Consider the following 26,704-nt stretch of genomic DNA (forward strand, 5'->3'; position numbering starts at 1 on the left):
TCAAGATCTCCTTGATCTGTAAATTTATATCTTTTACTAACTTGGGGAAATTTTTAGTCAGTATTTCTTCAAATAGTTCTTTTCTACCCCATTGTCCCTCCCCTATGCTTCTGGATCTCCAATTACAAGTACTTTAGACTTTGTGATATTTTCCCACAGGTTCCTGAGATTCTCTTCCTCCCCTCACCCACCCCACCCCCGGTCATTTTTTTTTTCTCCATTCTTCAGGTTGGAACAATTTCTATTGCTTTATCTTCAAGTTCACTGACTGTTCTGTCATTTCCAATATGCAGTTAAATCCATCCAGTGAATTTTTTATCTCAGACATTTTATTTTTCACTTTTGATTTGAGTTTGGTTCTCTCTCTTTTTTTAAAATATAGTTTCTGTTCATTTGCTTTTTTTTATCTGAGATCCAAGCATATTTGCCCTCACATCTTTAAGCATAAAGTAGCTGCTTTAGAATCCTTATGTGCTAATCATTCTACCATCTGGGTCATCTCGGGCTTGCTCTCCCTTGGTTGCCTTCTCTCTTGAGTATGGGTCAGTTTTTCCCGTTCCTTACGTGTTTCTTAAGAAAAGGACGTGTAGAAACTCTGGATTCTATTGTGTTCCTCCAGTAGTGAGCATTGATGTTTGGTTGGTTTGCTTGCTTGCATTTAGGTAGGCAGTTAACTTGGCTGAACTCCCAACTGCAAACTCTGAAATCTCAGTTATTTTAGCTTTGGCCGGGCTGCTTGGAATCTCACATATGTGTAGTTTGGGGATCAGAGATGTGTGCAGAATTTATACATAGGATTTGGTGCTCCTCTCTTCTTGTGATTTACCTTACTAGGTTTTCAGCTGGTGTGGTTATGCCAAAGTCTATCCTTTGGTTCATTAAGCAAGTAGGGCTGTAGGTTTTCTGTCTAGGTTTCAGCTACCAAACCAGCTGGGGCCTGCTCTCTGGCTAAATGCCATTTAAAAAAGGGAAAATCACCCCATGCTGTTACCTTCTAAGTACTGACTCCCTTCTCCTCCCCACCATCCCTCTGTTGCTGTTTATGCTTTCTGCCCTCAAGTAGTTGTTTTTATACTTTGTCTAGTGTTTATAGTTGTTTATGAGAGAACTGATCTAGTAGGAGCTACCCAGCCATTACAGGAAGTGGAATCCCTAAAATACAGTTGTACATTTGAACAAAGAATCTTGGAAATTTGTTTTAATGATGGAATCAGTTGAAATTTATATTCATGATTCATCCTCCTCTAGTAAAGGTGGTCTGACTCAATTAGAGTGAAAATTTATTTGCCTCTCCCTCAAATTGTGTAAAAATTTCCAAATCTAGATCATTTGAAATGTGTTTTAGAAGCAAAATAATATGAAGAAACCATGTAAAGAAACAGTAAAACCTTCTTTTCATCCAACAAATGTTGCATCTTTGACCTAGGTAGGTCCTGGGGATGTAGCAGTGAACTTCAGAGTTCTTGATCCTATGGAGTTAACATTTTGGGAATAGATAGATAGGTAAAAAATAAATACATATCAGGTATTGACAACTGCTGTGAGGAAAAGCAGGGTATGAGGATGTGATGGGGGGAGACCATTGTGGCATTATTTTAGGGAGATGGGTCAAGGAAGCTATTTCTGAGGAAGTAACGTGATCAGAGATCTTAATGAAGTAAGAGGGGGGGGCCATGCAAGTATCTGAGGATAAAATGTCCCAGGCAGAAGGAGCAACAAGTGTAAAAACACTAAGGGAGGACAGAGTGGCTTTTTTGAGAACTAGCCAGAACTGAGGGAACTAGGAGAGTGACAGAAGTGAAAAGTCTGAGCGGTGGGAGTTAGCCAGGGGCCTTGTGTTGTAGGATTTTGAGCAGGGGATTTTGCCCTGATGTACTTTTCACAGAGATCACTTCGCTCAACAGAGTGAGGGGCGGGGGTGGAGCAGAAAGTGAAGGCAGGGAGGAAACCAGTTAAGAGACCTTTGCAGCGGCATTCTAGGTGACTTACAGTGCTGGCTCAGACAAGAGCAGTAACAGGTGGGAGAAAGTGGTCAGATTCGGCATATTGTTTGCAGATACAGTGAACGAGACTTGATGCTGGATTAGATACGGGATGTGAAAGAAGGATCAACGGGATAAATGATGGCACCATTTACTGGGATGAGAAAGACTGGAGGGATTGGTTTGGATGGGGGGAATTAAGAGTTTAATTTTGGACATGCTAAGTTTGAAGTGAGTTTGAGATGTCAGGCAGGTAACTGGCTATATTAGTGAGTGTGGAACTCAAGGGAGAGAGCTCCCTTGGCCTTGCAGAAATAAATTTGCAAAGCCTCTGTGTAAAGCAGTATATTTGGATGAGCTGACCCTGCAGAGGAATGTAGGTATAGTTGAAAAGAAACCCTAGATCTGAACTCCATTGTCCGCCAACATTTAGATGTCCAGAAAAGAAAGATCTGACAGAACTGAGAAGGAGCTCCCGGTGGGTGGGAGAAACACCAGAAGAGTATAAATCTCGGAAGCCAAGTGAAGCCCTTGTTTAAAGAGGGATTGGTTGACCGAGTCCTAAGCTATCACTGGATGAGGACTGAGGACTACTCGTTAGGTCTGACAACCTGAAGTTCTCGGACAGCTTTGATGAGTATAGTTTCAGTGGACAAAAACTGGGAAAGCCTGATTGGGGTAGGTTTAAAAGAGATTAGAAGGGAGGAAGGGAAGATACTTACGTATAAACAACCCTTTCAAGTAGTTGTAGCCCAGAAGAGGGAAGGGGCAGAGAAATGAGCTGATAGCTGAGGTGGAGTCAAGGGTGGCTTTCTCAAGTTGAACAGCCTTCAGTTATTTTTAAGTATCATTTACTAATTTTCAATACTTCTCTTTTTTCCTCTAACCCATTGTAGCTCTTACCTATGAGAAGTCACATAGATGAACGAATCAAGGAATTTAATTAAATAATAATAAAAAGCTGAAAGGCTTTACTATGCATATCTAAATGAGCTTCTATTCTGTTGAGGATTCAGGAGTTCCGCCATAACTAAATTTGGTAAAAAATACTTTCGTATATACTGTTGCACTGAATACTGCCGACACAGTGCTAGCTACACAAGAAGGGACAGAGGGCCTGATGCCTATATTCATGGAGTTTACAGGTCTGTGTTTTTTTTAAGCTTATGTTAGCAAAATTAGAATACTACACATAAGAAATCTGTTTGAAAGAGATTGTCTTATTGTTAAATTTATCAGAAACTGAAATGATTAAGAAAATAGCATGATAGTTAAATATTTTAATGTTATTTAGGTTTAATATACTTACATACTGTTTATATCCCAAAGAGGCTTTCAAGATTAAACATGGTTTGCATTAAGAATAAAATCAAGTTAGGTAGGTCTCAGCTTTGGCCACACATGAGAATTACTTGGGGAAGATTTAAAAATCCATATGCCCAGGCTACTCCCCAACCAATTAAATCAGGACCTTTGGGGTTGAGGCTCAAGCGTTAGTATTTTTTAAATATTAATTCTATTAAAAACAGGGAGTAAAATGCTACTAATCTCCTGAGGATGAATTCATTGCATATTTAAGGATTAAGTATATCTGAAAGTTAAGATATCAAACATACTGGGTTATAGATCATTTTTAGACAAAGCATGCAAAGTCATTTGTAAAACCAGACTTTATCAGGATCCAGACTTTAAAAATGTTAAGTAGAGTAAATAAGATTATGCACCTCAGGCTGTCCTCAGATTATTAAGAAAAATGTCAGAAAGTTATTCATTTTCCCCTTTTAGAAGAATGAGGGAAGACATCCTTGACAATAATTTCTTAAAAGCCTTTTGGAACAGCCATCATAAAGCATACAAATAGATAGGAATTAGTCTAAAAGTTTGCCAGCAAGAGTTATAAATCGAAAAGACATAACCATCTGGAAGGCCTTATAGGACTAAATAATTTTTTGATAACTTACATTAAATGTTAGTTACTAAAGCACGTACCCTATGTATTGAAATTTTAAATTCACAACAATATTCATTCTCTAATCAGTTGTCATTAAAATTTTTTTTCTTTCTTTCACAGAAAATGCTTGGACAGAAGAGATGAGTACTATTTCCACTAAGGCCTAGAATTGCCTACTGTACAAATAGTCCTGATCAGGCAATATACGAATGGCCCAAGGAAGCCACCAAATTGATTTTCAGGTTTTACATGACCTGCGACAAAAATTCCCTGAAGTACCTGAAGTTGTTGTATCCAGGTGCATGTTACAGGTCAGTGTGCATCGATTTCTGAACTCATTCATGTAAACCTGGGTGGTGGTTTTTTTCATATTGGAAGAAAACTCTTTTATCTTCTTGTTGGCATTAGTGTGCTATGATGAAAAGAAATGAACTTTGGTGTCTCATAGTTAGGTGGCCTACTTAAACGAGGTATTTCGGCTCTCTGGCATACAGATAATATGCCAGAACCGGGTTCAGAACCACCGATCCAGTGATGGTTCCCAGAAACTACCTTGTAAAGTAGGTATGAGGACTAAACAGGAGCCCAATAGAAAGTGTTGGTACGTAGTCCATACTTACTGTGAGCTTGCTTCACTTTTCCCCCACCTGTTTTGCCAGAATGTTTTTAAATTCCACATCTTCATATGAAAGTGAGAAAATCATTAAATAAGGAGTCAGGAAACATGGGTTCTAATCCCAAATGAGCACCCCAAGCTGATTTGGCGAGTAATATGCCTTCTTTATACTCTAGTTTGCTTGTCTGGAAAACAGAGGAATTTGACTTCGACAATGCCTCAGGTCCCAATTCTAAAGAAGAAAGTTTGTTTTTATATTTTTTAATTTAATCTGTAGGTTTTCCAAATACTGTCACTAACCATCTAATAAATTTTTACTTTTTTCTTGTCTGTACAATTTTAGAAATCCATAATTCTAAATATTTAGTGATAGTTGTGCCTTCTCATTTGATAAACTAGAAATCTTTCCATCAAAAACTATCTTTCAGCTTGTTAAAATAGAGATATAAAAAGGTAATTTGGGCTCAGATATATTTACTTGACAAATTGTTTTTAAAGTTTGAAATTATATGAAATTTTTAAAGGCTCAACACCTGTACTTGATGCCAAGTGACTACATTTTGTTCACACCCTTATCACCTTTTATCTGTACATTTTAATTACCTGCCTTTAGTTTAATCCAGTTTTGGTCTCTCCAGTCTATCCACCTCACTTCTGCCAAGGTGTCTTTCTAAATGCAGATTTTGTCATGTATTTACCTGCCTAAAAACCTCATGATTGTTTTCCATACCCTTCAGAATAAAGTTCATGTATCGTGACTAGGGCATACTAGGTCTGTGATCTGGAATCCTGCCTTCTTCTGCAGCCTGGTCTCTTGCCTAGTCCTTCCTCTTCACACCCTGTGCTGCAGACGTCCTCAACTGATTGGAATTCTCTGAATATGCCTGGCTTTTTCTATAGTATAGTGTTTAAGAGAATATGTTTTGAGTCAATAATACTGTATTGTGTCCTTGAAATTCACAAAAAGTGGATCTTAAGTGTTCTCACCACCACTGAAAAAACACTTGGGGGTGGGGGAAGACTGTAAAGTGGTGGATGCATTGATTAACTTGATTTTAGTGATCATTTCACAATGTATAAATATATTAAGTTGTAACATTGTATTTACCTTTAAAGAATCACATTGTACAGCCTAAATATATACCGTTTTTGTCGATCATACCTTAGTAAAACTGGGGAGAAATAAATAAGTAAAAGTAAAATTTAAAAATTAAATAATAAATAGCATATGTTTTGGTGATAAACAGACTGGAGTTCAAGTTTTAACAGTTACTAGCAGTAATTTAATTAACCTCTCTGACCCTCATTTTCCTCATCTGTATAGTGGGAATAAAAAACTTCACAGTGAATTAAATATGATGCAGATAAAACAACTGGTAGGATACCTGATTCATAATGAGTGCTCAGTAAATGTTAGCAGCCATTACTAATAACAATAATAATAGTAGAAGACCTATAATAAATATTTGGTGAATGAATCAGTAGTCCACATTAGTTGATATAGTATGTAAAAGAAAAAATGAAAAGTTAAAAAAAAAAGTAATGACTGGAGTCAGAAGTATGGGGAGGAGCAGAGATAGTTGAGGGGGGGGGTGTTTTCCCCGTAGAACCCAGGTACCTCTTTCTAACTTTTCAAATAGACTTTAAAATAAAATAACATTATACCGAGAGAGTTCAGTGAGTCACTGAAAAATAGAAAAATAATATAGTTCTTCAATAAAATGTTATAAGACTTGATATGAAAGAACTGTCCAGAACACTTTCCCAGTAGCACCGCTGTAGAGATTTTGAAGAACCTTAACTGGGAGCATTTTGTATAATTATTTAAATTATTTTCAGGGCGCCTGGGTGGCTCAGTTGGTTAAGCGACTGCCTTCGGCTCAGGTCATGATCCTGGAGTCCCTGGATCAAGTCCCGCATCGGGCTCCCTGCTCGGCAGGGAGTCTGCTTCTCCCTCTGACCCTCCCAACCCTCCCCCCTCTCATGTGCTCGCTCTCTCAGTCTCTCTCTCTCAAATAAATAAATAAAATCTTAAAAATAAATAAATAAATAAATAAATAAATAAATAATTTTCAAAAAAATAGAGTGCTGCAGTATGGTTTTCAGGGTGTATTAAATTAAAATGCAGGGTAGTATGTATAAAGGAGGATGGGGGTGCGCCTGGGTGGCTCAGTCGGTTAAGGGTCTGCTCCTGATCTCAGGGTCCTGGGATCAAGCCCCACAAGGGGCTCCCTGCTTGGCGAGGAGTCTGCTTCTCCCTCTCCCTCTGCCCCCTGCTTCGTGTGCGTGCACGCACACAGATTCTCTCTCTCTTTCAAATAAAATCTTTTAAAAATAAAAAAATAATAAATGAGGATGGGGGAGTAAATATTCACATGTATATTTGCCCTTGTTTGCATAAAGAAATACCAGAAGGATTAAAAACAAAATTAATAAAAGATAGTCATCCATAGTGAGCAAGAAGGAAAAGGCCAGATGGGGATGGAGATAGAAGTGAGACATCTCAACATATATCTTTCTCTATTGTTTTGATCTGTATAAATGAATTACCTACTTTTTTAAAATGTAAGAAGTAAGCATGTGTTCAGTTTTACCAAAAAAGAAAATAAATGATTTTGAATTTCTTTTGGGTACCTGGTAATAACACTTTCACCGTGTTTATCTGGTTTTACAAAGACAGACCTCCCTAAGGCATGCTTCCCAGCATCTAGTGATAACTAAAATGAAATCCATTTTGCTTGCAAATTACCATTCTTTTAAATTGAGTTGATAATCATTCTGGGCATCTAAGTAATGTGGGTTTTAGCTGATATAACAAGAAATGTTAAAGAAAGGAATGGGGAAGCCTCCTCTGGGAATACAGCTAGGGTGTACATCTTCCCAAATTTGGGGAGATATTTTTAAAGTAAAAGTAAATTTAGCTACCTCTAAATGTACTTCCAAACATCTCTTACTTGGTGACAGACTTTTCTTTTGGGAGCTGCTCTCCCTTCCTCAGTTGGGTAGGCTTCTGTCCTTTCTCTGGAGAGAGCCTCCCTATAAAATACTGGTTCCGAACTTTTCTAGATGAAAAAACCGTGGTATAGAAAATATAAGAAATTTAGTCATCAAAGGATCATGCTGTGCTGCCACTTTGTATATTTGCTCTTAAATATCTTGCTTCCTGAGAGAAGAAAAGAAGTATCTACCCTCTGTTCTCTTCTTGACTTTATTTACTGCTCAGATTCTTGTTTGGAACTACTTATATCATTTCCTTGTGCTGTGGATTCTCTAAGATGGCAATAATATCAGCAGGTGTAACTCATATCTTTAAATTTTATTTATATTTGATAATTGAATCTTAGAATAGTGTAAAAATATTGCATAGTTGACACTCTGACTTTTTTCCTTTTTTTCCACTGAATTATTCAATTCTCTTAAAGTGACAATTTAATCTGTAAGTTTAAAATTTGCTATTCCTTTTCAAAGCAATGTGTTAGTTGTGTGCATTCAGTATTTGTAAGACTTAGTATTTAAGTACCATATCCTTAGTTGAAACCTTTTCAGATGACCTCCACCCATAGTCCTTATCATATTCTTATTAAAACACCTGTCAGTCTGTATTATATTTATTTGTGAACACATTAATGTCCTCTACTAGACCATGAGATCCTTAGCAGCAGTTGTATTCTTTCCTACTTGCCTAATGGAAGCTCAGTAAATTGGTTGAAGGAGTGAATGAATCAGAGTTAGAGAAGGATGATCCTAGGAGATATTTTGATACTATCTGTAATCTCTGTGTCTGTGCAAGAAGCTTGGGGAAAAATGCAAGAGGAACTGGAAATAATGAGTCAGACCTTTTGTAGCTTTGAAGAGAATGAATGCAGATTTGCATATATACAAAAAAGCAATGATTTTCAACCTTTTAGAAACTTATCCCACGCCTTTTGTTACACTTAAAGGGAGTCTCACTGAAAGTAATTGGGGTGTCTTTGAGAAATAGATGATTCCAGGTCTAGGGTAAGAAGTGTACAAGATGATTTTGGACTTCTTGTCATATCAGAAAACAAGCTATGAAAGACTACTAGGTTCATGTCATATGTACACATGAGCCAACTTGAAATCATTCCCACTAGCCTAAAGATAGGATATAATGACCATAATCAGTTGATACACATCAAAATGTTAAAGATAACTGGAGTTTATGAGGATACTGAAAATAAATCTTAGTAACTTTTAGAGGTTGCTAAGGGCATCAATTCGTTATTCTAAAAAACCAGTAGAGAGAATTTATTTATCCTTTTTCTTCTGTGCAAAGAGTACTAAATAGTTGAAGAGAGCAAGTTCTTTGAGGAAGAACTGCAGCTCATACACAAAGAAGGAATCTTATAATTGGGATATCACCAATATCACCATTTTGCAACCCCTAATGAGATAAAGATTCTAAAGTGATCATCAGTAACTGCTTGAAATCATTAGCTGGATCAGGCTGATAACATCAGAATCTACCCGTCAGCTTTAAGATCACAAAAGGACAGACAGACATTGTGTCTCCTTGTGTGATACAGTAAGAAACAGACCCTATAAAGAGTCTTGCCAAAAATTCATACATGAACCTGCTGACACTTAGAGTTACAACTACTAGTTCACAATGAAATACAGCCGATATTGACACCACAGAGTGCACCTATCCAGTCTAGATGGGAAATTCTGCTGCACAAGTGATGAAGTTTTTCAACAAATGACCAGAAAGTTTTTAGAAGAGGGGAGGATTAATTATTATCGGAAATTTAAGAGACATATCAGCCAAATTAAATATGTGGACCTTCCTTAGATCCTCTTTCAGACTAACTAAAAAGACATTTATGACACAATCGGAATTTCAACACTATTTCGATATTAGCTGATATTAAGTATTGAATATTTTAAGGTATGATATTGTCATTGTGGTTATGTTTTTATAGGTCCCTATTTTTAAAAGATACATACTGAAGTATTCACAGATAAAAATGAAATAATGTCAGAGACTTGATCTAGCTTGGTGGGGGGAGAAGCTGGGGCACATCCATTAGATGAAAAAAGATTTGCCATATATTGATATTGTTAAAGCTGGATGATGAATATAGGTGAGTTTATCATGTTTACTCTTTATTTTTTAATACGTTTTAAATTTTTTAAATAAATTTAATAAAAAGTACATTTTCTTTTATCCTATTGTGGCTAAGAAAGTGATGTCTGTAGAGGGTGAATAACCTAAGGCCATGTGAATTACTAGCATAACTGGGACTAGAACATATTAGATTTTATAAATCAGATTTTATAAAGGATTGAAGGGATTTTTGAGAGCTCAAGAGAATTAAGGAGGAAGACTTTGTAAATATGAGTATCTGCTTTTAAAAAGGAAGTGTGGGATTGGATTAAGTAGACAATACACATTTTAATTTGGGGATGTTGGCCGAGAGGAGGTGAGAAGATGAGGTCTTTGTGAGCTTTGGTTTAGTAGGGAGAATTTACAGAAATAGCAATAAAGTTAGCTTGAAGCAAAAAGCACCAATTAGGTTTGGCAAGAATCTAACTGTAATAACAGTAATTGGTTGATAAAGATTGTGGTGAATTTTTAAATTTTATTTCAAAAACTAATATATATCAATTCAGAGTTAGGAATAGGGTAAGAGAATTTTTATAGCATGAGAGATTTGAACTGTTAGGTTGGGAGGAAAAAAGTCAAACCTTACTAACTTTGTTTTTGCATTACCCATTCGAACTGCGGACTGTCATTTCTTAACAAGACTTCAAGATGCCTTTTGTAGTTCAGTTTCCTTTAATTAGATTTTATCTCCTATCAAACCACCTATAGACATTTTAACTTGGTTATTCATCTTTTTTATATCTAAAACTGACCTCTTTCTGTCAGACTTCTAATCTTCCAACCCTCTTTGAAGGCTCTTTCTCTCTCATAGCCAAATTGTATCCATTGTTTATTTGTAGTCTTTCATAATTTGTGTCCACTATCAAACAGTCATAATTTCATGTCTTCCAGTGGTGGTGTTGTCAAGAAATTTTCACTTTCCCATTCATCTTGAGTATCAACAGACTGCCTCCCCAAAATGCCCTTGTGTCTTTACTTCTCGGTTCATTCATGTTAAGTGGCTTCTCCCCATTGCCTATGTCAGAGTCCAGACGTTAGTGTGACTCATTTTTCAAAATCCTTAATTATAGGCATACCTTGGAAATATTGTGGGTTTGGTTCCAGACCCCTATAATAAAACGAATATCATAACAAAGCAAGTCAAGTGAATTTTTTGGTTTCCCAGTGCATATAAAAATTACGTTTACACTATACTATAGTCTATTGATAGTGCAATAGCATTATGTCTAAAAAGACAATGAACATACCTTAATTAAAAAATACTTTATTGCTAAAAAATACTAACTATCATCTGAGCTTTCAGTGAGTAGCAATCTGTTTGCTGGTGTAGGGTCTTGCCTCCATGTTGATGGCTGCTGACTGATCAGGATAGTGGTTGCTGAAGGTTGGGTGGCTGTGGCAGTTTCTTAAAATAAGACAACAATGAACTTTGCTACATCAACTGACTCTTTCACATACGATTTCTCTATAGCATGCAATGCTATTTGATGGCATCTTACCCACAGGAGAACTTCTAAATGGGAATCAGTCAAATCCTGCCACTGCTTTCTCAACTAAGTTTATGTAATATTCTGAATCCTTTATTGTCATTTCAGCAATCTTCACAGCATCTTCAGCAGTAGATTCCATCTCAAAAAGACCACTTTTTTTTTGTTCATTTGTGAGAAGTAACTCCTCATTCATTAAAGTTTTATCATGAGATTACACAACTCAATCATATCCTCAGGCTCCACTTCTAATTCTGTTGCTCTTTCCACCACATCTGCAGTTACTTCCTCCACTGAAGTCCTGAACCCCTCAAAGTCATCCATGAGGATTGGAATCATCTCCTTCCTCACTTCTGTTAATGTTGCTATTTTGACCTCTTCCCATGAATCAAATGCTCTGAAGGTTTTCAGTTTACTTTGCCTGGATCTATCAGAGAAATCACTGTGTATGGCAGCTATAACCTTACAAAATTTGTTTCTTAAATAACAAGACTTGAAAGTCTAAATGACCCCTTGATCCATGGGCTGTCAAATGGATATTGTGTTAGCAGGGATGAAAACAAGATAAATCTCATTGTACATCTCCATCAAAGCTCCCTGGGTGATCAGGTGCATTGTCAGTAAGCAGTAATATTTTGAAAGGAATCTTTTTTTCTGAGCAGTAGGTCTCAATAATGGGCTTAAAATATTCAGTGAATCACATTGTAAACAGATGTGCTGTCATCCAGCCTTTGTTGTTCCCTTTATAGAGCAAAAACAGTAGATTTAGCATAATTGTTAAGGGCCCTATGATTTTTGGAATCGTAAATGAGCACTGGCTTCAATTTAAAGTCACCAGCTGCATTAGCCTCTAACAAGAGAGTGAGCCTGTCCTTTGAAGCCAGGCATTGACTTCTTCTCTGTAGCTATGAAAGTCATAGATGGAATCTTCTTCCAATATAAGGCTATTGCATCTACATTGAAAATTTGTTACTTAGTGTAGCCACCTTCACTAATTATCTTAGCTGGATCTTCTGGGTAACTTGCTGCAGTTTCTATATCAGCACTTGCTGCTTCACCTTGCACTTGATGTTATGGAGATGGCTTCTCTCCTTAAACCTCATAAACCAGCCTCTGCTAGCTTTAGACTTCTCTTCTGGAGCTTCCTCACCTCTCTCAGCCTTCACAGTATTGAAGAGAGGCTAGAGCCTTGCTCTGGATTAGGCTTTGGCTCAAGGGAATGGTGAAACTGGTTTGACCTTCTATGCAGACCACTAAAACTTTCTCCTATCAACAATAAGACAGCTTTGCTTTCTTATCATTCATGTGCTCACTGGAGTAGCGCTTTTAATTTCCTTCAAGAACCTAAAATCCTTTGCATTTACAACAGGCTCTGGCCTATCTTGGATTTTGACATGCCTCACTAAGTTTAATCAGTTCTAGCCTTTGATTGACAGTTGAGATAGGTACAGCTCTTCCTTTCACTTGAACACTTAGAAGCCATTGTAGGGTTATCATCATCATCATCATCATCATTATTATTATTAATTAGGGTCATTTCAGTATTGTTGTGTCACAGAAAATAGGGAAGTCCAAGGAGAGGGAAAGAGATGGGGAAACAGTCAGTGGAATAGTCAGAATACACACAACATTTATCAATGAAGTTCACCATCTTCATGGATATGGTTCATAGCACCCCAAAACAATTAGAGTAATAACATCGAAGATCACTGGATTGGGCGCCTAGATGGCTCAGTCAGTTGAGCATCCAACTCTTGGATTTCAGCTCAGGTCATGATCTCGGAGTCATGGGATCGAGCCCCAAGTCAGGCTCTGTCTCCCTCTGCCCAGCCCCCCACTCGTGCTCTCCTGCATGCTCTCTCTCTCTCTCATATAAACAAGTAAACCTTTAAAAAAAAAAGATCAGTGGACCATGGATTGCCCTAACAAATACAATAGTAATGAAAAGGTTTGGGGCGCCTGGGTGGCTCAGTTGGTTAAGCGACTGCCTTCGGCTCAGGTCATGATCCTGGAGTCCTGGGATCGAGTCCCGCATTGTGCTTCCTGCTCGGCAGGGAGTCTGCTTCTCCCTCTGACCCTCCTCCCTCTCATGCTCTCTGTCTCTCATTCTCTCTGTCTCAAATAAATAAATAAAATCTTTAAAAAAAAAAAAAAAGAAAGAAAAGGTTTGAAATATTCTAACAGTTACCAGAATGTGGCACAGAGACATGAAGTGAGCAAATGCTGTTGGAAAAATGGTGCCAATAAATTCGCTCAATGCAAAAAAAAAAAAAAAAAAAAAAATTTCACTCAGTGCAGGGTACCACGAACTTTAAATTTGTAAAAAACACAGTATCTGCAAAGCTCAATAAAATGAGGTATACCTGGGGCGCCTGGGTGGCTCAGTCGTTAAGCGTCTGCCTTCGGCTCAGGTCATGATCCCGGAGTCCTGGGATCGAGCCCCGCATCGGGCTCCCTGCTCAGCAGGAGGCCTGCTTCTCCCTCTCCCACTCCCCCTGCTTGTGTTCCCTCTCTCGTTGTCTCTCTCTATATCAAATAAATAAATAAAATCTTTAAAAAAAAAAAATGAGGTATACCTGTATTTAATCCCAATCTGCTTTATTAATATTTGTTCCACAAAATCTCCGATACAAACCTTTAACTCCAACTAAATCTGTTCCAGTTAACCTTGTTTAGAATATGCTTTTACTTATTATCACACTAAAGTCTGTCTTTACTCATGCCGTTCCCTTCACTAGGAGTCCTTTTTCCCTCTTCAAGTCCTGCATATACTACTGTGTACGAAGCCCATCAGACTATGCCTCCCTTATTAACACAGTTCTGTGTACGGTAGTCTACAATACTAACTCTCTGTTGAACTTAGAAACCACTTATTATTTGGCACATAGTCATGTTTTAATAGTGTTACCTTTTCAGAAATCCATGGTTTGTCTAATTGAGTTGCAAAACTTTTCTAGGGAAAATTTTGTTTCTATATGTCATTGAGTCTTCCACAGTCTCAGAGTACTATGCATAATTTAGATGTTCAGTAAATATTTTTATGGATGATTTATGACTGGTGATTGGTCAGTTTCTTGAGGATTCTTTAGAAATAATCTGGTTGCTTTTTTGTTTTTGTTTTCATTTCTGTGGAGTAGATTTATATGGTGCTATCTAAAGGCAGAGATAGGAGCTCAGTTGCTCTAGGTGCTACCTTGAGTTTAGAGGAAGCATATAATGAATTGAGATGACTTTGTTGTGTTATTTTAGGACTTTTTCTATTTAAATACCACATATGTAATTTTTTAAAGAGTTTATTTAGAGAGTGAGAGCGTTCACGAACGGGGGTGAGGCAGAGAGAGAGGGAGAGAGAATCCTAAACAGACGCTGTGCCGAGTGTGGAGCCCGACACAGGGCCTGATCTCACAATCCTGAGATTATGACCTGAGCTGAAATCAAGAGTTGGACACTTAACTGACTGGGCCACCCAGGCGCTCCCTACATATCATTTTTTAAAAGGTCATTAATTTAAAACAATTCATATAGCACTTGAATGTGCAAAACATTTAATTATATAGTATTATATGCCTAATGAATATAATACTTAATGGTTATGTTTTGTTCAGCATTCAAATCATATTTTTGATTAGGTTATAATTTTTACTGTATTTGCATGAATCCATTTTACTGTAAAATAGCTCCTTAAACGGAACAGTGACTTGGTTTGCTGTCAGCTATTGCTAGTTAGAGAGCTTTTCCACTATGTTAGTAGTGAGGATTTGTAATTCAAGCATTTGCACAAAAAAATAGTTCTTCTCAATAAAAAGGTTCAAATATGTCTGTTAGAATTGTATTAACTAATCACTCGTTAATCACGTACTATTTTAGTAGTGATGAGAGTGTAACAACCAGAAGGTGGTTAACATCAAGCTATTTTCATTTTGTTTTATAGAATAATAATAACCTGGATGCTTGCTGTGCTGTTCTCTCTCAAGAGAGTACAAGGTATCTTTATGGTGAAGGAGACTTGAATTTCTCGGATGACTCTGGAATTTCTGGCCTCCGAAATCACATGACTTCTCTCAACTTGGACTTGCAGTCACAGAATGTTTACCACCATGGAAGAGAAGGAAGTAGAATGAATGGAAGCAGGACTCTGACGCACAGCATCAGTGACGGACAACTTCAAGGTGGTCAGTCCAATAATGAACTCTTTCAGCAGGAGCCACAGACAGCACCAGCTCAAGTTCCTCAAGGCTTTAATGTTTTTGGAATGTCTAGTACGTCTGGTACTTCAAATTCAGCACCACATCTTGGATTTCAGTTAGGCAGCAAAGGAACATCTAACCTTTCTCAGCAGACGCCCAGATTTAATCCCATTATGGTAACTTTAGCCCCAAATATCCAGACTGGTCGTAATACTCCCACATCTCTGCACATACATGGTGTCCCTCCACCTGTACTTAACAGTCCACAGGGAAATTCTATCTATATTAGGCCTTACATTACAACTCCTAGTGGCACAGCTCGGCAGACGCAACAGCATTCTGGCTGGGTATCTCAGTTTAATCCTATGAACCCTCAACAAGTCTATCAACCTTCACAACCTGGTCCCTGGACTACTTATCCTGCATCTAATCCTATGTCACATACCTCAGCCCAGCAGCCAAACCAGCAAGGCCACCAGACCTCTCACGTCTACATGCCCATCAGTTCACCTACTACTCCACAGCCACCAACAATTCATTCATCTGGTAGCTCACAGTCTTCTGCCCATAGCCAATATAACATTCAGAATATTTCAACAGGACCTCGAAAAAACCAGATTGAAATCAAACTTGAACCCCCACAAAGAAACAGCTCTTCAAAATTGCGTTCTTCTGGACCTCGAACCTCCAGCAGTTCCTCTTCAGTCAACAGCCAGACCTTAAATAGAAATCAGCCCACTGTTTACATAGCTGCCAGTCCCCCAAATACTGATGAGGTGATGTCCCGTAGTCAACCCAAGGTCTATATTTCAGCTAATGCCGCCCCAGGAGATGAACAGATCATGCGGAATCAGCCCACCCTCTTCATATCCACAAACTCTGGAGCATCTGCTGCCTCCAGGAATATGTCTGGGCAAGTGAGCATGGGTCCTGCCTTTATTCATCACCACCCTCCCAAAAGTCGAGCAATAGGCAATAACTCTGCAACTTCTCCTCGAGTCGTGGTCACTCAACCCAATACAAAATATACTTTCAAAATTACAGTTTCTCCTAATAAACCCCCTGCAGTTTCACCAGGGGTGGTGTCCCCTACCTTTGAACTTACAAATCTTCTAAACCATCCTGATCATTATGTAGAAACAGAGAATATTCAGCACCTCACGGACCCTACTTTAGCACATGTGGATAGAATAAGTGAAGCACGGAAGTTGAGTATGGGATCTGATGATGCTGCCTACACTCAAGGTAATAATCCTGAAGGTGGGGTCACTTTCCATGCTGGGCTTATTGGTGTACCTTTGATTTTACTTGTAGAAATGGCTATCAGTATTATTATTTCATCTTTTTTTAAGTGTCAAATCATACTACTTTTAAAACCTCAGAGTATTCGTACAAATTGTGAATTTCATTTTTACTATCATATAACTTAAAAGTTTGAAGGATAGGGTTATTACATCTTCAGCATAATCCATCCTGGTGTGCTTACTTTCTTAATGTTTTAACCCTTTCTTTTCAGTTAATTCTCTTCTCTGTGGTGATGTTGACTTGCTCTTTAAAATTTTTGTGAATAAAAATTCATAAAAACACATCTTAGTAAGATATTAGTGGCCTCGTATAGTCGGTAAATCTGCCTTCTTTGACCAGGCGATTTCTCTATTCTTCAAGTATTTTCGTTTTTCTAATATAACATTGTTAGTCTTATTTTATATCAAAATCTAACTTCTTACAAGTCCTAGAATAATTTACCTCTAAGAGAGATTTTGAGTTCTGTTCTCAATATTTGTTTCTTTCAGCCTCCCTTAAACATCAGTTAATGCAGCCTTTATCTTTATTTGGAATTGTGGATAAAAACACTAGTTAGTCTATCTCATTTGATTATCCTCTTCTGAAATAGACTAGTTGATATTGGCATAATACTAAATTATATCTGTATTAATTCAAGTAGAGATAATTTCTGTCATATGTGTTTTATTTGGTCCCTTAAGTTCCTTAATCTTCAGTAAGAAACCATTAAACTCCTTCCGATATGAAAGTGGAGGTTAAGTGTTTGTTTTCTTGAATATTGATGCAGGTTTGTAGATTGGCTGAGAGTCCTTTAGAGCAACAACATATCGTAGTCATCTTTGTATCCGCAGCGAGCTGTTCCAAGTATTGTAGGTTGGAGAAGAATAGATTATCACCCCCTTGCAACATGCAGCCCTGTACGACCACTAGTACCACTTGTTCTTTTAAAAATTTCTTAAAATAGTGATTTTACTGCTGAGTTTCTCAGAGGAGCCTGATTGTTATGTTTAAACTACTGTATTCTTGTGCTTCTCAACTCAAGCTGGGCTGTGATGCTTTCAGATTTCATAAACACCTATGGAGCTTTCAAATAAGGATGCCCAGGGCTCATCCCAAACTTGCTCAGTTAGAATCTGAATGGTGAGGTCTAGGTGTGCATGTGTGTTTTAAAGGTCCGTGGGTGATTCCGATTGCACTAGAAATTGTGCTAAAACTGGACCCGTTTTTGTTTAGTTTCAGGCAATACATGAATTTTAATATACCATTATTTATTTCACTGATATTTAATTCCTGTTTTTCTCCCACAGTCCTCTTCTCCTTCTCTCCTTCCAGCAAATAGCAGATTTCCTGTATTTAGGTAGTTGCTGTTTCTTAAATGGAGAGTAAATTGTTGTATGAAGATAATTTGATAAAGGGAATTTTCAGTTGAAATAGACATAATCACCTTTAACTGGAGTGTGAATATAAAGTGTTGCTTAAACTTGCTATCTCCAGTTTCTCTCATTCTCTTTTGAATCTAATCCAGTCAGGATTTTATCCACTATAGTCACCCAGAACTGCTCTTGTCAAGGTCATGAGTGACAGCATTGTTACAAAACCCACAGTCTCCTTTCAGCCTTCATCTTCCTTGATGTATGTATCAGCAGCATTTACCAGTCAAGCACCCTCTTCACTGTGAAACATTTTGTTCATTTGACTTCAGGATACTACTCTAGAATTTCCACCTCTCTTTTTATTCTTAGCTGGTTCTCCCTCCCTCAGCTCTTACCTCTTTATCCTTCCACTTCTCAAAGAAATGAGATCAAAGCCTCAAAGCTTAATCCTTGGGCCTTTTCTCTTTTCTGTCTGTACCATTCTGTAGGTGATCTCATTCAGCCTCATGACTCTAAATATTAGATGCTAATGCCAGAGTGCATGGGTGGCTCAGTTAAGCGTCCCATTCTTGATTTCTGCTCAGGTCATGATCTCAGGATCATGGGATCAAACCCCATGTCAGGCTTCACGCTCAGCGCAATCTGCCTAGATTCTCTGTCTCCCTCTCCCTCTGCCCTTCCCTGCGCACACATGCGCGTGTGCTCTCTTTCTCTCTCTCTCTAGATAAATAAAATCTTTTAAAAACAATATAAATAAATAAATAAATATTATGTGCTAATGATTCCCAAATTTGTAACTCTAACCTAGACTTATTCCCCAAATTTCAAGCCAGTTTATTTAACATCTCCATTTGAATGTTTACTAGGCATCTCGAATTTTCTGTATCTGAAATACCTTCTGACATTCCCCCAGCTTACTCTTCCTATGATCAGTCCTCCCATCTCAGTTAATGGCAACTTAATTTTTTTAGTGCTTAGGCCAGATACTTCAGAAACACCCTTGACTCCTCCTTTCTTTCATATTTCACATCTAATTTGACAGTAAAATCTGTCAACTCTAACCTTCAAGGTGTATTAAGAGTTCTCTCCTTACCACCTATGGCCACCACTCTGGTCTGAGCTACCATCATCTCAAGTGGATTATTGCAGTAGCCTACCTGCTTTCACTCTTGCTTCCTTATGGTCTTCTTTCAAATAAGCAGCCAGAGAGACACTGTTAAAAAACATAAGTCAGATTATATAATTCCTCTGCATATGATGGCTTTTTCGTTCAGAGTAAAAGCTGGGAAGCCTTGCATGACCCCACTGCCCATCCCTCAGCTCTTTTCCTTCTGCTTACCAGCCCTATTGGCCTTCTTGCTATTCCTTAAACATGGAAGGCATGCCTTAGGATCTTCGTACTTGCTGTTTTCTCTGTCCGAAATTCTCTTCTCCCAGAATCCACAATTAACTCCCTTCAGATCTTTACTCAAAAGTCACCTTCACCTTTTCCATGAGATTATCTCTGGTCTTCGTGTCTTAATCTCCACCCAGCATTCCTATCTCCATTTTTGCTTATATTTGCTTAGAGAGGGGGGAAATGAATAATCTAATATTAAGACATATAATAACTAATACATAATACATAATACACTGAAAGCTTACTATGTGCTAGGCAATTTTCTGAATGCCCATTTATTCCTCACAACCAACTATAATGTAGACATTAGTATTATTACTATTTTCAGATTAAAATATTTAGGAACAGGGGCTACCTGGGTGGCTCAGTCAGTTAAGCATCCAACTCTTGATTTCAGCTCAGGTCATGATCTCGGGGTTATGAGATCGAGCCCCACACTGGGCTCCACACTGAGCATGGAGCCCACTTAGGATTCTCTTCTCCCTCTGCCCCTCCCCCTGCGCTCTCTCCCACTCTCTCTCCCCCCACCCAAATAAGTAAATAAATAAAATACTTATGAACAGACTGGGTAAGTAAGAACCTTGCCAAAGGACAAATAGCAGAGTCAAAGATTCTAACCTAGGAAGTTGCCAATGGAGCCCACACTCTTAACCGCAGCACTGTAACATCTTTCCACATTTGCAAAAGAAGCCCTCTGGAAGGATGTTTAAGTTTGTCTTATAGCTTCACATAACCCCTGGTGCATCATTGTGGGGGCCACATGTTCCCCAGTTTAAGAAGTGTGAAGCTAAAAGATCACTCAATAAAAAGTAAAACAAGAACAGGCAGCTATAGGGAAAGAAATCACAACATACAGATGTAATTAGGAAAACAACTTGAAAAATAAAGTAATACCCTGGAGTGGTATGGGGAGCACCTTCCAAAGGCACCTAAAGGTGAAAAAAAAAAAAAAAAAAAAAAACGCTGATGAGTGAAGCCTCTGGTTTGAGAGCTCAAAGCCTACCCAAATAGCAAATAGCAGGGTTCCTCAGAATCTGCCACTCAAATTACTTCTCTTCACTAACAGCCTTCAGACAGTTTAAACAACTACACTCACTTTCTTTAAACATATCTACATACCTGTGGAATTCCGTAACTTTCATGTGGCTGTGCATCCTTGTATTATCTCTCTGCATGCACTCTGTATTGGGGGAGGTCCTGTTTTGCAGCCTTTCATCTTGTTTCCTTCTGTTTCGTACGGAACTGCCGTTGTTGACCCAGATTTATGCATATCCAGTGACAAAGTCTTGATGGAGTGTGTCTTTGACTTGGTTCTATTAAGATCAGAGGATTGTTCTTTTCTGCAAATGCATCTTTTATGATGTCACCTTACATGTGTGTGTTGCTCTACAGTTTATATAGCACTCACTACCGTACTTCATACGGCAACCCAGATAATACTGATATTTAAGCAAGCATCTTTCCTCAACTCTGATTTGTGTGGTGTGGGTAATAAAGAGAAAAGAAATCTCTCTGCCTCCTGCAGTGAAATTGATCTTTCCAAAGCTCCTGGAACATACTGTTTCCGAGTAGGAAAAGAAGCTGTGCCAGGTATAGAGTCCTAGGAAAATATTTTTCTCAAAAACTGAGGAGGGAACATACATAAATAAGTTTGGTAAACAAAATGCAGTATTTTTCATTTATATTTCATCTAACATTTAAAATCTACAATAAAACATTTCAAAAATGAGAATTTATGTTTATAAAAGATACATTGTTGGATATGCTCTCTGCTATAGAATGAGCAGAGGAAAAAGAGGTAAATTAATGAAACTTCTACCACTCTCCTGCTCATTTCGTCACCAAGTCTCCCACCACCACTGCGAAAGGAAATAAATTACATTTGAGTCTTTAAACTACCACAGGAATCAGAGACACCAATGAGTGCCCAAGAGAAAAGACAAATTCAGGTTAGAGAGAAATTCCATTTCATAGTCTATGGATATGAAGAAGACTCTTATTTTACCTGCTAAGAAGAACAAATATTGAAGCGAAAATTTCTCAGCAGTAGTAAAGGTTACTGTGTGGCCAAATAGCTACATCTCTCCCCCCTCATTCCCCCCCCTTGAGTCATACTACCTGACTCTACCTAACTTCTGAAAATACCAGTAAATACCTGATCATTCACTGTATTCTGAGACTCTCTGGTGTTTTCTGTTCATAGAAGTATGCTTTTAGTAACACTGGCAATTTCTATGGATATGGAGAACAAATGTTTCACTCATTCAAACCAGTTTTCATGGCAGGGGAGGGAAAGGGCTTGCTTTCTATGCCAGAAGCTCTTACAAACTACCACTGCTGCCAAAAATTTTTCCTTCTCTGTTATTTCTACAGAAATCCATCTGTGCAGTGTTAAAAATTACATACATAAGGTCATAAACATTTTTAATGATACCTCAGTACTTTTTTTCCAGATATATTTATGGTCCTATCGTATTGTTAAGCAGTAGCCTTGACTTTGAACCTAAATTAGGAAAATAAATAGGAAAACTTACGACATGAAATTAGCTTCTTGGACTTTGTGTTTCTCATTCCTTGTCTTTTTTTTTTTTTTTTACCAATGCTTCTCTCCGAATCACAACACCTTCCTATCTAACAAGATTTAATAAAAATGCTTAATCATGACAAAAATTGAGAGGGCTAAATATTCGTTTCAAGAGGAGATATAACTTCAGTTAGTTCAAATTTTTAAATTTGCATTTTGCCTTTATTTTATGCATCTGCTGATTGGAAATGCCTTTTTTTAGAATGTTGACTTACTATGTTGACCTTGAGATTATGTTAAGTAATTGAATCAAAATTAAGCTTAATTGATATCAAACCTGTACAGAATTTTCATAGGTTCTTCCCAATCTCAAGACTAACTACCTTTTTTAATTTGAAATAAATCTCAGGGTTGGAAGAGACTTTAAAAGTGATCTCAAATTCTGCGAAGGTTATCCAGGCCATTTGCCCATCCAACACTTGGTCCTATAAGGTCCCTAGTAAGTGTAAATCCATTCTGTACATGCTTGCATACCTGAAGAAGCACACTCCACACTCTGCCTCCTAGCAAGTTATTTCCTGTATTAAACTGACCTCTTTAAAAAGTATTATGCAACATATGCATATGATGAAAGAAATTTCAGCCCCCCAAAAAAGGAAGATAGAATAAAAATGTGTCTCCTTTCAGCCCCTGCCTATATCTTCCCACCAACCCTCCCACTACTAAACTCTCGGAGGTAACCTCCATTAGCCATCTTTATCCTCCTTGTCATAATCACATACACACACCCCTTCTACAATGCAAATACACTGTCCATATATGGGCATATGTAAATACACATATGCAGGGTTTTATAATCTATACATACCCTATGGTATATATAATGAACATTGTAGAGAGACATACACAGTTTTTGCTTAACATCTTAAGATCATTGCATTTCAGCATGTACAAATCTATTTCATTCTTTTTTAAAAAGTTTAGTGGTGGGGCACCTCGGTGGCTCAGTCAATTAAAAAGTTTAGTCATTATTTTAATAGCATTAATAAAATAGAGTTAATCCCATGAAGTTCACTTATTTACAGTGTGCAAATCAATGATTTTTGGTATAGTTACTTACATGCCACCATAAACACAATATTAAACATTTTTGTCACCTCAGAAACTCCACACCCTTTAGCCATCACCTGCCTATCCCAGTACCCCCAGCCTTAGTCCTAAGCAACCACTCATCTACTTCTAGATTTACATCTTCTAGACACTTCATATAAATGGAATTACATAATAGTTTTCTGTGACTGGCTTTTTTCACCTAGCATAATGTTTTAGAAGTTCATTCATGTTGTAGCATGTGTTAGTACTTCATTCCTTTTTATAGCCGAATAATGTGCTATTATATAGATATATACTATTTGTTTGTTCCTCATTTGATGGACATTTGGTTGTTTCCATCTTTTGGCTATTATGAATACTACTGTAAACATTCATTACACTTTTTTGTGGACATTTGTTTTTATTTCTCTTGAACATATACTCTCTGGGAGTGGAATTCCTGATTCACATAGTAATTCTATGTTTAACCATTGAGGAACTGCCGGACTGTTTTCAAAAGTGACTGCACCTTTTGGCAGATTCTACCAGCTGTATATGAGGATTTTGATTTCTCTACATCATCAACAATATTTGCCATTGTTTGACTTTGAATCTTGCCATCCTAGTAACTATAAAGTGGTATCTCATTGTGGTTTTGAGTTGCATTTCTCTGATGGCTAATGACATTGAGGATAACTACATGTGTTTATTGGCCACTTATGTATTTTCTTTGGAGAAATGTCTATATCCTGTGCCCCTTTTAAATTGGGTAATTTGTCTTTTTATTATTGAGTTGTATGAATTCTTTGTATATTCTAAGTGTAAGTCTCTTATATGATTGGTAACTATTTTTCCCATTCTGTGAACTTTCTTTTTTTCTTTTTTTTTTTAAGTAAGCTCTACGCCCAGTGTGGGGCTCGAACTTATGACCCCTGCAATCAAGAGTTGCATGCTCTACCAACTGAGCCAACCAGGCACCCCCGTCTTTCCATTTTCTTTTTTTTTTTTTAAAGATTTTATTTATTTATTTGACAGAGAGATAGAGAGCACAAGTAGGTAGAGCAGCAGGCAGAGGGAGAGGGAGAAGCAGACTCCCCGCTGAGCAGGGAGCCCAATGCGGGGCTCGATCCCAGGACTCTGGGATCATGACCTGAGCTGAAGGCAGGCACTTAACCTACTGAGCCACCCAGGCGCCCCATGTCTTTCCATTTTCTTGATGGTGCTCTTTGAGGCACAAAAGTTTTTAATTTAGCTGCAGTCCAACTTACTTATTTTGCTGTTTCTCCTTTCATTGCTCACGTTTTTGGTGTCATATCTAAGAATCAGTTGCCAAATCAGAGGTCATGAGAATTACTCCTATGTTTTCTCCAAAGAGTTCTATAGTTTTAATGCTCATATTTTGGTCTTTGATGTATTTTGAGTTAATTTCTATATAATAGTATGAGGTAAGGACCTAACTTCATTCTTTCACATGCGGCTTATCCAGATAACCCAGCACCATCTGTTGAAAAGACTTTTATTTCCTCATTGAATGGTCTTGGCACCCTCATAGAAAATCAGTTGACGATAAGCACATGGGTTTATTTCTGGACTCTTAATTATTTTTCATTGATCTGTATGTCTGCCTTTATTCCACACTGTCTTGATTATTGTTACTTTTTAGTAGGTTTTGAAATTGAGACATGTAAATTCTACATTGTTCTTTTTCAAGAACATATAAATTTATAATAATAATTTATAAATTCTAGAATTAACTTGTCAATTTCTACAGAGAAGTCAGCTGGGATTCTGGTAGGAATTGCACTAAAATATTTTTCTACATATACTTGATTTTTTTTTTAATTTTTTTTTTAAGATTTTATTCATTCGAGACACAGAGACAGAGAGAGAGAGAGCACGAGCAGGGGGAGAGGCAGAGGGAGAAGCAGGCTCCCCGCTGAGCCAGGAGCCAGACATGGGGCTCCATCCCAGGACCCTGGGATCATGACCCGAGCCAAAGGCGGATGCTTAACCATCTGAGCCACCCAGGCGCCCCCTACATGTACTTGATTTAAAAAAAAAAAAAAAGCAATCAGAACAAAAGGTTGTATAGTGAAAAGTTCCCCTCACCAGAGACAACCAAGAGCTATTCACAAATACTTCATTTTCTATTCTTCTAAAAACTGAAACTGTATATCAAGTATATATATATATATATGTATTTATATATAAGCATATATTTATATACAAGCATATATATATATTTACATCTCTTTTTATAAATGAAATATGGCATTTTGCTTTTTGTTTTTATCATTTTTTTTGTCTCTGTCTCTTTGAGAGTATTCCATGTCAGCAGGTGCAGATAGATCTCTTTTTTTAAAAAATGGCTGCATGGTGTTTTGTACCATAATCCGTAACCAGGCCTTTCTTGATAGATAGACCTTAAGTTCTTGTTTTTACAAACTGCTGCAGTAAAAATCCTGTACATTCATATTTATGCCCATGTCCAAGTATGACATGCAGAAGAGATTACCAGGAGTGGAACTGCTGTGTCAAAGGATATGTGTATTTTTAATTTTGATAGATACATCATTTAGGCTTGGTTATGCTTCAGTAACAAACTGTCTTTAACAACCAAGATTTATCTCTAGCTCACTTGCTGGTGGGCTTTGTTCTTTATCATCCTCACTTAAGGACCCAGGTTGAGGGAAGCTCCATTCCATGCCTCCATGATTGTTCAGGCAAGACAAAAGAAATACAGCAAATCAGTACTGACTCCTTAAGCTTCTACCCTGACATGTTACTCTTTAGTAAAGCAAGTTACAGAACCGCACCTAACCACATCTGATTGCTAGAGAATGGGGAGGCATAATTCTACCATACATACCTGGAAGGCAGAGAGCCAGAAATATTTGGTGAAGGACACCGATGACTACCACAGACAGAACATGTTGCCAGTTTTGAGACTCTTTGTCTACCAGTTTATACTCTCATATTTGTAAATAGGGAACACTTTTGGCAGCATTTATAAGAATGTTCTTTTCCTTCTTCCCTCCCCTACTCATCACTATGTAGGTGATTGAAAAAAAGAATACATCTTTGTCAGTCTGGTAGGCAAAAATGTATTGTTTTGGATTTTAAAAATTTGCATCTTTAAATATGAGTGAGGTTGAGCATCTTTTCATGTATTAATTTTTAAGCCGTTTGTATTTTGTGAACTTGCCTGTTGCGGGATATCTGGGTTTTTTTAATTACTTTTAACTTGATAAATTTTTTTGTTTTATAATTTTTTTTACTTTTATATATTCAGACTTATCAATCTTTTTTTTTCTTTCTGGTTTCTGGGTTTTATGTCTTATTTAGAAACTAGCCCTTCACAACATTCCAAGTTTTCAAAAGACCAGAAATCTTGCACATATCTTCTCTTAAATTATAGCGATATTCTTTGAAACTATATTGAACTGGCCTTCATTTCTCTTTCCTCTGGCAACCCTTCAAAAACTTGAAAATAATTACCATATCCCCCTTTAAAAGGATAAGCCTTTCTAAGCTATAAATGTCCCCAGTTCCTTTAATGGTTCATCCAGTTGTATTTCTTGGAGGCTCTTTTGGTATCTCTAGGGCCTGGTTTTCTTTTTCTCTAACACAAAAATTTTAGACGTATCTATATCTTAATGCTATAAGATTGCATTTAGAATC

At 37.5% G+C, this 26,704-nt stretch overlaps 1 protein-coding gene across 5 annotated transcripts in view; it reads left to right on the forward strand.

Annotated features, from left to right (window-relative positions):
• The window catches only part of TAB2 (TGF-beta activated kinase 1 (MAP3K7) binding protein 2), a 93,766-nt gene that overhangs the window by 41,225 nt on the left and 25,837 nt on the right, over positions 1–26,704 (forward strand). For 4 of the 5 annotated variants that reach the window (XM_034990980.1, XM_034990981.1, XM_034990977.1 and 1 more), the window contains 2 exons: positions 4,054–4,244; positions 15,096–16,596. In XM_034990980.1, coding sequence (XP_034846871.1) covers positions 4,143–4,244; positions 15,096–16,596 — 1,603 coding nt within the window. In that variant the 5' untranslated portion in view covers positions 4,054–4,142. Of the gene's footprint in view, positions 1–1,673; positions 3,128–4,053; positions 4,245–15,095; positions 16,597–26,704 lie in introns of those variants that run through there. The other variant, XM_034990979.1, reaches the window with a different exon arrangement.

The sequence above is a fragment of the Mirounga leonina genome, unplaced genomic scaffold, assembly GCF_011800145.1.
Source record: "Mirounga leonina isolate KUSES-001 unplaced genomic scaffold, KU_Mleo_1.0 Mir_53, whole genome shotgun sequence".
In the NCBI taxonomy this organism is placed as follows: Eukaryota; Metazoa; Chordata; class Mammalia; order Carnivora; family Phocidae; genus Mirounga; species Mirounga leonina.